The sequence below is a fragment of the Cryptomeria japonica genome, chromosome 2 (assembly GCF_030272615.1).
Source record: "Cryptomeria japonica chromosome 2, Sugi_1.0, whole genome shotgun sequence".
Taxonomy (NCBI): Eukaryota; Viridiplantae; Streptophyta; class Pinopsida; order Cupressales; family Cupressaceae; genus Cryptomeria; species Cryptomeria japonica.
In genome coordinates, this window is record NC_081406.1 from 168035935 (window position 1) to 168049239 (window position 13305).

At 34.9% G+C, this 13305-nt stretch overlaps 1 protein-coding gene across 1 annotated transcript in view; it reads left to right on the forward strand.

The window, feature by feature from the left end:
• Positions 1-4822: 4822 nt before the first annotated feature.
• LOC131065959 (probable LRR receptor-like serine/threonine-protein kinase At1g53420) overlaps positions 4823-13305 on the forward strand; it is a 165015-nt gene continuing 156532 nt past the window's right edge. Inside the window, exons 1-12 of the mRNA XM_058000572.2 lie at positions 4823-5111; positions 5236-5350; positions 5446-5578; positions 5889-5960; positions 6996-7067; positions 7150-7221; positions 7354-7425; positions 7571-7642; positions 7769-7840; positions 8026-8097; positions 8341-8412; positions 8520-8588. Coding sequence (XP_057856555.2) covers positions 5248-5350; positions 5446-5578; positions 5889-5960; positions 6996-7067; positions 7150-7221; positions 7354-7425; positions 7571-7642; positions 7769-7840; positions 8026-8097; positions 8341-8412; positions 8520-8588 — 881 coding nt within the window. The 5' untranslated portion in view covers positions 4823-5111; positions 5236-5247. The remainder of the gene's footprint in view (positions 5112-5235; positions 5351-5445; positions 5579-5888; positions 5961-6995; positions 7068-7149; positions 7222-7353; positions 7426-7570; positions 7643-7768; positions 7841-8025; positions 8098-8340; positions 8413-8519; positions 8589-13305) is intronic.

A 13305-nucleotide genomic window follows, 5' to 3' on the forward strand; every position in this document is an offset into this window, starting at 1 on the left:
TTTGACAAAAAATCCTTTTTTTAGGTTGAAATTGTTTTTCCCCAAATAAAACCATTTCCAAACAATTTAATATCAAAAATTGCTTTTCTTCCAAAATTGATTTTCTCAATTAAATTAAAACTGAACATTTCTATTCAAAATGCTAATGAAGGTCATGGATAATAATTTTCCAATTCTATTTAACCTTTCTTTCAAAATACATATAGTTAATTTATTCATCATTTAAAAATAACCATTTAACCAAACTTGCTACAAACATGAATTTAGCAATTTGATTATTGATTAATCACACAAAGGGGTCCTATTGAATTTAGTCCCTTTAATTTACGAATGTGTAAAAACACCATTAATCTAATTAAATACTTAGAATTTAATAATCATTTTTTACCAAACGCATGACACACAACTCAAGAAGCCAAACCAATACACGACCTGCATACCCAATCAAAAGGGGAAACTGATGGACAACTGATGACGCTCACTTGAGCACTACTAGGGTACAATGTAGGGTCTTACGACTACCTAATCCAATTCCTTAGGACCAATGAGGTACACTCAAACCTGCAAAGCCAAGTGGAGACGAACCTCGTACCTATGTGGTACTGTACCTGCAATCTCCTGCAACAATGAACCACACATGCATACATATATATTGAATGAAAGTGTTATCCCGAGATTAATAACATGAATCAGAAGAACAATTAATCTTACATAAGAATTGATGTGAAATCAACATTTACAGGTACACACATTAAGCATAATACCTTACTATAACATTACAACATGGTAAATCGACCATCCAAGAAAGCCACTTAAAAAGTTAACTAAGGTCAAACCGGGTTTAAAAATCTGATTAGGGCAGGGGTACTACACTTAGCAGTGAAGTTTGACATTGCATGTTTTACTTTCACTTTGGCATTGTTGTCAAAGGGGGAGAAGAACTATGTGATTATGGGGAAGAAGAATTGTATGATTGACAGAGAGAAGATCTATAGCCAGTTACCAACTGATGCCAAGGAGAGTACATGGAAAAATGTAAACCAAGATTCCTATTCACAATCATAGCAAACAAGGGTATTGATACTTGTATTGCCATCAATGCCAAAGGGGAATATTGTTGGCATTTGCATGAAGATTGTATTAATGAAATGTTATTTTGTCATTGATGTCAATTATAATTGGTAATGATGCTATAATGTTGTTTTGTAACCAGTAGGAAGAGCTAGTGAAGGGTACTGTACCCGGTAGGTGAATTTGTGGAGGAAACTGGTATTGCTATAAAATGTAGAGGTGAATCGGTAAACCCTACTTGTTGATATGATAAACCCTAACCGATGAAGTTTGGTGAATCGATTGTATTGGTTTATGATCTAATGATGAGCGGTAATAATTATGACACATATGCATGTTGTATGAGAAGAGTTTCAAATGGTTTTTGGCGCATAGAGATAACATTTTTTATCTTGGGAATAAGCAAGTATGTTGCATGTAATGCAAACCACGTGATGAGTTGCAGATTTCGATGAAGCAATGATCAAGGAGCGGTCGAGGCTATCTTGAATGATGTGCACAAATTATTATGTAATCCAACGGTCATACTTGAATTGATTTGTTTGTAATCTCTATGAGAGAATTAGGTTTTTGATGTGTTACCAGCCTATTGTTTTGTTTATAAGGTCGATGAGTTGTTTTTGTTGAAGAGTTGGAAAATTGTAGTTCAGAGTGAGAGTGTGGTTGTTGAACCAGATGATGTATTTGCAATTTATGTAAAGGCAGATAGGAGCATGAAAAGGATCTAAACAAACAAATGTAGTGCTATTCAAATAGATCAGCAAACCCCTGTTGTTTTCTAACAATTACAACAATTAAATCCCCTAACCAGGTAAGCTCTAACAAGATTAGTGCTATTCAAATCCTCTAACTAGGTGGTCCATTAGCTTGGATTTTAAATCTTCTACCGAGGTTACTTCTTATAGGGTATTGCTTCTAATAGGGCATTAAAGTCAATCCCTTAACCGGGTGGTCCCTAACAGGATCTGTTCTTAACAGGACTTATTGTAAAGCTTTAATAGGCTTGGCTCCTAACAGGGTGAACTTCAAAAGAGTTTAGAAGACTTGTGGGTATTCATCCCCACCATGGTTCTTCCCATTTGGGTTTCCACATCAAAAATATTGTGTCAAGTGGTGAATGCTTTTGTGGTTATGTTTACCACGGTTAAATTGCTTAACTGCTAAATCCACTTTGATATGTTATGTTAACCGGCAGCAATCTGAAATGAGGTTTTACTTATGTCAGTAAATTATTTGGATGTTTGAGAGTTTCAAGTTGTTTTACTATTAATCGGTTATAACAGTCAACCGGTTTAACTTGTCAATTTAGAGTTTGCATTGAGAGGATGTTTAAGAGATTGGTGAAAGTTTATATCAATTTTCTATCTACTAATTCATCCCCCTCCCCTCTCAGAAGTTGACCGGATCCTTATTCTTTCATCATACCATCAAAATGTAGGCAAGCCTCATACAAACATCTTCATTATCACTATTTTTCATATATGGTGAGACTGTTGGAAACACGGTTGCTATTGCAACAAAAGATCGACCTGTTAATGCCTAATACAACTGTGTGACACATAGATTCCATGGGAGGTGATTAAGCCATGTCACAAACCCGTCGCTTGTGTTGCACAACACAAGCAGACCAAGGGCGCACACCTTGCAACAATCCCCCCCAGCACAAGTGGGGGTTTGAACCCGTGACCAAGCTCTATTACCACTTGTTGAAAAACTAGTTGTCGTTGCACCAAAAGATCGACCTGTTAATGCCCGATACAACCGCGTGACACATAGAATCCACGAGAGGTGGTTAAACCATGTCGCAAACCTGTCACTTGTGCTGCACAACACAAACCAAGGGCGCACACCTTGCAACAAAGACATCAACACCACATTGATCATGGACGTTCAATCAACAACATCTCTACAAAATTGCATATCATGACACCATGGCATGCAAGGTATAGATAGTAACACCAAGAGGGTAGACATCAACCATGAACCACTTACACAACACACATTTGCATGTTACTTTGATGACATCACACATGTGATGGGAGAAACAACCATCTGCTCGTCTCCTTAATATTCATCTTCTTTTGATATTACTACAACATACTAAGTATAGAAATTGACACCAAGAAGGTGGACATCCACAACATAGAATACCTTCAACCATCAACCATCAACCATCAACTATCTACACATACATTTGAGTCCACAACAACACCTGAGATTTACATTATCCAATAATCAACACCATATACTTGAGACATCAATCTACACCATCAATCATAACATATCAACAACATGTACTTCCAACATATACCACAAACCTCATCATAAGCATATCATCAATAACAACATCTAATCATCTCCATCTCAATAGTCTCCATCATAGCTTTGCACACAATTGTATCATAATGAAATCACACAATCTAAGTGTTGACACAAATGGACAACACCATAACTGCATTGACAGTAGTCTCCAAGATCCTCCACAACACTAAGGGTTGACATCAATGATGACTCTTAGTCATCAATGACAACAACTGCCAATAGATTTCTCTATAATTTCCCCTCTTGTTGATGGGTGTGAGCCTATTGCATCATTTGTGAAGGTATCTCACTCTTCTAGTTCAATTGAGGAGATCTTCATTCAAGGAGTTTTTGATGTTTTTGTTCTTGTTTAGATTGAGGTGGAAGGGAAAATACTTGCTATCTCTAACTTGCTTATAGGCAAGTCAAATCCTTAGTTTAGGAACTCACTCATTGGAAGATTCTACGGTAATTATCCCAACATTGATGGTATTAGAAGATGGGTGATTTGGAAGTGGGATCTAAGACGTAAGGTTGAGATTGTTGCTAAGCTGATTTTTTTTTTTTCTGTATTCTCATTTTCCAACATGGATAATTGCTCAAGGACCCTTTAAGATGGTCCTTAGTTTCTGAGGTAGAATGGCCCTAGCCTTAAATTTTGAGCTCCAGTTTTAATTCTATCAGTGATGATTACACCAAGTTCCCTGTGTGGGTTAGACTATCCAGACTACCTTTTGAATATTGGGATGAAGAAGTTTTAATGCTAATAGAAAACACTTTTGAGTTGTACTTTAATGCTGATTTGATCACAAAATTTAAGAAGGATTTTCTCTTTGCTCGATTTTGTGTGCTTGTGGAGAAAATCAAGAAATTCCCATATGAAGTTACCCTTTCTTCTAAATATGGCAATTGGGTGTAGTAGATTGAAATTGAAGAATCTTCAATTGTTTGCTACTATTATAGTAAAGTGAGTCATATTATTGCTAGCAGCCTAACAATAAGAAATTTGTTTGGAGGAAAATGGAACAAACATTAGTTGTTGTGGAAGAGTACATTACTACTCGGGATGCACAAAGGGAAGAAAGTAGGGGGAAAGTATTTGTTGACCATATATAGATGTATACCTCTTTCAAGGATTCAATGTTGAATGATAAATCTTCTTGTGAACTTATATATGTCCTTGTGCAAAAAAAAAAGAAGTTTTAGAGCTGAAAGACTGATACGCTATGAAGAAAAAATCTTTGGAACAATTTGATTTCAAACTACCCTAACTTTGAATTAGTTGATTGTAAAAAATATCTTTTTATTGTGGTTTCGTTGATTCTCTGGACTGTCCTTTTCAGCTCTATAATGTTTATTGCTTGATTTATTGTCTTTTTTAATTCTGTAATACTTATTGCTTAATCTTTCTTTGTATGCAAACCCTTTCAAAATCTTTACTTACCTTACCAATGACAAATATTGAACAAACTTGGGAATATCTGTGTCCTAGAACCACTTATGGATTTGAATTTGAACCCATCACATGGAATCTAATGCGGCTCTACTTTGAGAAATTCGTGCATTAGACTCGGTCAATTCTAAACCATTCTTGACGCATATGTCACAGCTTTTTCTAGATTCTCTTCCATTTGAGGCTTGAAAAGTTCTCAAATTTTCGTCGGCAGCTGTTAACGAAACTTCAGATCATCCTCCATGATACCCTTCGAATTTTAATTTTAGTTATTTGTATGGGCTATGTATGAGAAGCTCTCCTTTCCCTGTACAGTTATTTGGACTACTCATTGCTATGCAGTTGTTAGTATCATATGTCTTTCCTGGCTTTTCTTGTTGATATATTATATTTGCTGTTCATTCTTGCAGTAAGCTTGCATCATGGCTTTCCACCATATGTATTTTATGGTGTGCATCGCTTATTTGTATGGTCTCTTCTTCATAACTGGACAAGTTCAGGCAGCACCCACAGACATGAATGAAAGTACATGGCAATTTCATTACTTTTACATGTGTTTCACTTCACTTATCTGGACTCACATTTGATAATCTCTAATCCTCCCCTTTTTCTTTTGACAGTTGAAACACTGAGGATAATTTTACAGAAACTTGGTAAAAGAGATTGGAATTTTAGTGGAGATCCCTGTACAAACTTTCAACGATTCAGTTGTGAATATGACAATAACAACAATATTTGGCGTGTCACCAACATGTATGTTTAATCTGATTGCCATGTTCCTAACCTGTATGTTTTTAAATGCTTTAGGATTATAAAAAGTCTTATTTTCTGTTGTCTTGTTTCTGGGAGTTTATTGTTCCCAGCACTTAGTTTCCTTCACCAGGACATTCAAAGCATGATCTCCCTAAAGGATGAATAAGGAAGAAATGGGGGGTAAATTAAACTCCCATATTACCAGAAGCTATAAATATTTGGTAGTATTTTATTGGGTATGTGATCCATTTTTGGGTATGGAGGCAACAGAAAGAGATTCATAATACATAGTGTTAATGTCGTATTGCAGAACACTTCCAAGCCTAAATCTGAATGGAGTGCTTCCACCAGAACTAGCCAATCTATCACATCTTGTGGGACTGTAAGTGAAAGCAATATTATCTTTTCACAATTTTATTGTTCGGGTTTATGAATGAATGACTTTAATGACGTTCATGAGATTGAATAGTTTAAACAATTAAGAAATAACAGTGCAAATTATCTTCATACTTCTTTCAATGTTCCATCTTCTGCTATGGATCTTGATTAGGAAGCTAACAATCTGATTAATCTTATCTTCATCAAATAAATGGTGCATGTTATCAACCTTCAAAGTGTTTTCATACTGATTATGGATATCTTCAGAGGCTGCAAATTCTATAATAAAGTGTCATTCTGTCTCCACCACACCCTTATTGCAGAATATGCAAGTTCTCTCTTCTCATACTTCCTTGGATATCTTCCACTTACTTGTCTCATTTCTAAAATGATGTGATCCTATTTTCAATCGTACAACTAACAACTTACTTTTTTTTAATAAGATGTAAGTTGGGTTAAACTCTTTAGTACACATGAAAAGTATGGTAAGCTTCTAAAAGAAATATTGATGGAATTCAGTACACCTTACTAATAGGAACAGCTTAAACAAGTAGCGTTTGTTCTGTTTTCCACTTCTATATAAGCTAACTTTGGACTTTGGGTATACTTGAGCAATATAATTAGTAAGTTTGTAATTGTAAAGCAATCTTCCAGGTTTATCGTCTGTCTTCTTTGTGGAATTGTAAGCGAGCAATATAATATTTTCACAAATTTGGCGTTTGGGTTTAGTCCATCATAAAAAAAAATGTCAAAATATAGGTGTAATGGCAAGATTTTTAACAACTATCCACAAGATTCACTATTAATAATAGATCCATGTTATATGATAATATAGGAGCAGCTTAATAAATAACTGTTCTTTGCTGTTTTCCACTTCTGTGGAGACTAACTTTGGACCTTGAGTACTTAATTGTTAAATTACTTCAGTTTCTAATTATCAGGCAATCTTCCAGGTTTTTCATTTGTCTTATTACATAGATTAATCCAGTTTTCTCTCAGGCGTTTTTTTGGGCTAACTGATTGGTGTTCTCTTGAACAGAGATATCTCAGATAACTATCTCAGTGGCTCAATACCTAGAGAATTTGGTTCCATGCGTGCCTTGAGAAATTTGTAAGTTCTCTAGATTATTCTCTCATACTGAGTACCATCATATTGATGTGTTTCTGAATGGGATTCTTGATTACCTTTTCAGATCTCTCTCAGGAAATCTCTTGTCTGGTCCTATTCCAAAGGAGCTCGGAAATCTTGCAAGCTTGATTGAATTGTAAACCCCTCCCTCTCACATTGATTTGGTTGCATATGAAAATGTTTTTATAGGAAGAATATAACAGTTATGTTGTTTTCATTGCCATAGTGTTTGAAATTTTTGAACCATAAAAACATATTTGCTCTACAGAAGCCTTTATTCCAACAATCTTAATGGTACGCTTCCCGAAGAGATTGGAAACTTGACAGCTCTGCGGAATGTGTATGTATCTATCAAATTTCAACTGGAGCTTATCAACTCCTATGAATAATCTATCCACTTGTGTTTTCTGTCACTTCATCTATGTTGAACCCAAGCCTAATCAGGGTGACATCCCATGCAATTATTGTTCTCATTTCTAATGCAGATATTTATCTTCTAATCAATTCAGTGGAGAGATACCTCCAACATTTGTCAAGCTACAGAATCTTACAGAATTGTAAGTGTCCATGTTCTTTCACATATATTTCTTCATTACAAAGAGACTACATAAGTTAAGCAATGTTATATGTAATAGAAATGGTTTAAGCACACCATATAAATTAACTATTCATGGTGGACACAGTTTTGCATCTAGCAGTGGTTTCGTGGTTAAAATACCAAATTTTATTGGGAAGCTGATCAAGCTTGAAAAATTGTGAGATTACTTACATCTTCTGTGAATTTGAAGTTTATGCTGAGATTCTTTCCCAAAAAAATTTCTCAGTAGGGCAGTAAGGCCAAATGAAACAACATAGTATTATCCATGTTAAGATCTATTTTATTTTCTGCACCATCTACTAGAAATTATTCTTAGAACAGAGAAAACTGTGTTTTTTGCAGGATACTTCAAGGAACTTCTTTAAAGGGACCACTTCCTTCATCTATTGAGAATTTAATTCAGATGAAATACTTGTAAGAATGGTTCTGCTTTCATGCCTTGATTTTGTAAAATAGATTTTACTATGGACTTAAAACTGCTAGAACAATAAACAGTAGCTATTTCTACAGAACTCTCCCTTTTTTTCTTTTTTTCCCTGTTAGTTTAAAACTTTAAACACCTGCAAATCGGTCACTGTGTGGTCCTTGCATCTCTAATTGCATGCATATTGATTAGTAATGTATATTCAATGATATTTACACTTCAAATATTCACAGGAGGATAAGTGATATAGCCGAAGGTGGTTCAAGTTTGGACTTTCTAAAAAATCTCATAAATCTGGAGGAATTGTAAGGAAAATAAAGTTCTTAAACTACATTTTCTTTGAAGTACAAAGCCTTTTTTGTGGTCTATATCTTTTTATGCTAGTGACTTATGATAACTGGGCTTGTTGCAGAGTTCTAAGAAACAACAACATCACTGCAAAAATTCCAGACATAAGTAACTCGATGAAATTGCAAGCTCTGTAAGTTAAAGTTGCAAGCTTTGATGTCACAAGTATCTCTAGATTGCATTAAATACTTTTAGTAGATACAATATTTTATTTGGTCATTATAATTTATTTTGTTTTGAAATCTCCTCTTTGCTAATCTAGATAAGAACTATTTCACAAACAAAAACGTATAGACAATCCTAGGTGGATCAGAAGTAGAAGTACACAATACAGACATGAAACAGAGTACTAACGCCATAACACATTGTTTACATACATAAATGTCAAGAAATATACTTAAGTAGATCACATGCAACAAGAATGGAAGCAATATAAACTAGCAGTTCAGACAATCCTTTGTACTCTGTCTTCCAAGGTTGAAGGAAGGAACAATTTCTCTATCACATCATGTACAGTGGTAAACAGTACATGTTCGGGTGGAAGGCATTCAACAAAATTATTATTATTACATCAATAGGGGTCTTACAATGACAGAAAAAACTTTTAAGCCGTGCATGAGCAGAGTCATCAGACACTATTAACTGTAACACTAAAATCTATTCCCTCATTACATTAGTGAAGGGTTGGTTGGTTTTTTTGGGGTTTTTTTTGGATTTCTTTAGGCTATCGGAAAGGTTTTTTTTGGGTGATTTCTTTAGGCTATCGGATTGGTTATATTCCTCGGGTATGCACACAAACAGTTTATCGATGTTCTGGGGTTTAACTTTCAGATTTTTTCAATATTATTAGTTTTTTCTTGCATGCATCTTGTGAAGGGGCTCATGGTCATAATGGAGACTCATCTTCTACGTCAAAGTTTGGTTATGTAAATACTGCCATCTCCAGAAGGCAATCTCAGCCATTTTTAGGATTGCCTGCAAACTAAATGACATAATGCATTTTGTTTTTGCGGTTTCTTTTTTCTTTATTGATCTGAGTCTCTGTGATCATATTTGGTCTGGTGGACTTGGGAAGTCAAATAGAGGAAAAGTTGGTCTTCTTTAACTCGCAACACCTTTATGGAGGTAAGTAGATTTTCTTGATATCTGGAGATTTGATTAGTAGGTAGAATTTAAAGACAGATAGGGCATTTGGTTAATGAGATAGTAGGTCAAAGATCTAAAAAAGACACCAATGTAGGATTTTTTTTCAGTGAATGTTACAATTGTTATATGCATGTTGGATGGAAATCATTAACCAATGTAGGATTTTTTTCAGTGAATGTTACAATTGTTATATGCATGTTGGATGGAAATCATTAACTTTTGAGGGTCACAGCTAGGAAAGGGCTAATAATCTTGAATATCTTTGGGCTATATGTGGAAATCTAGAGGCCGGTTTTGTTGAAAGGAGCTTCGAGTTGAAATGTTATATCATTCTTACTAATGTTATGAAAACTGTAGAAGTAGATGTTCAGGGAATGTGGAGGAAAAGAAAATGGAGTATGAAGTTTACAAAGGGCACGTTAATCTAGTTTTAGGATTTGACATATTAATTGGTGAAGTCCTAAAGATGCAAGAAAAAATCTTAACTAGAGTTTCTAGGAAGAATGTGTTTAGAAAGGATAGTTGGGGGATGGTTAGAAGAGGTTTGGTTTCACTTAGGGTATACGCTTGAGTCTTCTCTTTGGTGTGAGGCTAGTTAGCCTTCTCCTTCAAGTCAACTACAAATATAGGGAGGATTATGCATAAAGGATGGTGTTGGGATATCTCCCTTTGCCATTGAAAAGATGGTTTCTATTCTTTGACCCAATGCATGAATCCAATGTTGTTTAGCCTAGACGAGTCAAATTGTTCATATTATGTTTGAAATTATGATTTTCTAAAATTCTTTAAGATATTGGGAATTCCTCGGGCTCATTTTTGGAATAGGATGAGGAAGTTCTTAAGGGAAATTACTACTCTATGGACAAGACTCTAATGGACATGGATCTTCAAGAGGGACTCCCTGAGGTGATCAAGATCGATTAGCATTATGTTTAGACTCTTAAGTAATTTTAGGTGCCCTCTTCTTGTGCTCAACGTCATGCTTATTTCCATCTTGTTGGTGATTATTCCTATCATTTCATAAGACATTTTTCAAGATCAAAGGTCATGGACTCACAAAACTCAAGAGAGCCAAAGTCATCCCTCAATTATTATTGATGAGAACAAGTACAATGTTATTTTCAAGAGCCTAAATCATGTGAATGGGATGGTGGATTTGCAATCAAGCATGAATTTGTAGATGATTTATTACCACTATTGTAAAGCCTAGTAATGATGGATCCAAAAAGGTGACATTGGATCAAGCTAAAGGATTGGTGGAAATCTTGTTTGTTAAAGAGTGGGTTAAATTAGAGTGATTTCCACTTCCAATTTACATTATCCATTAAGTTTACCTCTAGATCATTGGCCACCCTTGAAGGATTCTTCTTGTGCTTCTCCAACGTTAGGGTGTATGGCTCAAGGATATCTTAAAAGTTTTCATAAGAAGGCTAGTTCAAAAAAGGTACAGATCCCTAAGATTACCTTAGGGATCTACTATTGATCTTTTTTTTTTTGGATAATTTTCTTTGTAAAATAGATTCCCTTATTCTTCCTCCTCCAAGGGCTATGAGGAGTCTTGTGAAGGTTTTGATAGGTAAAATCTTAGATCTAACAAGCTAACAACTATTTTTGAAGAGTCATAAGCCTAAGGGGGACTTAACAATGATATTCAAATGGGAATTACATGGAGAAATTTCTTCATTTTTCATGTGAAATTTAAAGCATTAAGGGAGATTTATAGTGGTCGACAAAAAACTATTGATGGGGTACTTAGAGTAGGAGAAACCATTGGGAAGGTTGCACCATATTATTTCTCTCTTAAGACTCATAGTTTGTGTAGTGTTTTTTAATTAAAAAAATTTGTAAATTAGTATTAGTTCACAAACTTGATATTTTGTTGCTTCAAGAAACCATGAGTGTGGGTTTGAAAGCTAAGAATATTTTCAATTTTTCCTTGAAGTATTGAGATTTTCTTTCACTAGATTTGAAGGTCACTCTAGGACCTTGTTTAGAGTATGGAAGAAGAGGTTTTTTTGTACATCTTAACTCTATTTTTCTTATTTTTAAGCTTTCCATGAAGATAGGGAAAACTTTTGGTGTGGTTAATATATATGGGTCATATGACAACAAAACTAAATTTTGGGAGTCTCTTATGCCATGGATGTTGGAAATATTGTTGTCATTGATATCAAAAGAGTATTGTTGCCATCAGGTTGTTGCTATCAAAGGAGAATCAATAATAGCTAAGGAAAATTAAACAAAATTAAGGAAAATATATACTGTATTTTAAAGATAAAAAAATTTATACTCCATGGGGTGGCTGACCCCATTCATTTGTGGCACCCAAATGTGAGACAAACCATCCACATTAACTAAATTTATAAATAAAAAATGGGTCTTAATGTGCTAGTCGATCATGCATAGAGGATCACCCCTCTTCTGCAAATAAAAAAATAAAATAATTATTATTTCTAGGGAGCTGACCCCCTTGAGGAATCACCTCCCTTACTATAGATGCCTCCCTTGAAAGGATCACCCTCTTGGATGAAGAGGCATGAGGGGGGTATAGAAGGAATTGTTTGGGGGATAAATAAGGAAAGCAATTATTATATCATCTTATTCTCAGCAAATTTTTGAAGAAAATAATATATATGAAGTTGTGAATAGATTATATGCGGGAAACTCAAATGATCTACATCCATTGAAGATTTTATATTCAACAAGGTGAAATTTAATTCATTTAGAGGTTGATGTCTCTCAATAGAAGATATTGGTGTCTCTTGATAAGTTGGTGCATAGTGGTGTGGATTGGTGTCTGCAATGAGTTGGTGCCTATGAAAATTTGTAAAGATAATGTTATTGCTAACTAGATTTTGACAGTAGTTTCGAGCAATATTTTCCCTATTTTTCTTCTCGAAAGGGTTTCCACGTATCTCTTGTGTCTCTTAGTTGGTAGATCTTGTGTGATTTCTATTTTTATGGTTGTTGGATTTTGAATAAGTAAAAATGTATCTTATACATATTCACCCCCCTCTCCATATAAGTGTGTATGCTCATCAATTGGTAATAGAGTGGGTTCCTTCAAGAATAGTCCAACCACTAAAAGGTAGATTTGGACATCACACATGATAAGCCAAAAAGGGTTCCTTAAAATAGAACCCCATTGTTTGACAAACAACCTATCCATTTTGGAGCATAAGGATACAAACTTGTCTAATGACTCTTGGCTTTGATATTTGGTAATCAATGGTAAATGATTATGTAGCTCCACAACTCCAGCAATGGATCCTATTGGAAATAAGATAAATGAAAACAATGCAAAGGTTATGAATGCTATTTTGTATGGTCTGTCTAAATTGAACTTTTTCAAAGTAATGCATGTTGGAAACTTGAGTTGCTGTGTTCTGTTGTCATTGATGTCAACTTATCTTGTATTGCCATTGATGTCACTTAGTATTGCAAGTGGTATTGTTGAGTGGATTGGTGAAGATGTTGAGGTGTTTCCAGAAGGTTGTGTTGGCTTGATGATGATGTTAGAGGTTGTATGATGACTTTATTTGTGTTGTCATTGATGGCAACCATGTTTTGTCAGTCATCTAGGCCATTTAGTCCATCCGGTAAAGCCTAACTAGTAGAGGAAGTAGTTTAACAGTGAACTGGTAAATAGGGATAGTGCTATGATCAAGCGATTGGTACGGTAGATCGGTGATGAGTTAGGTGTT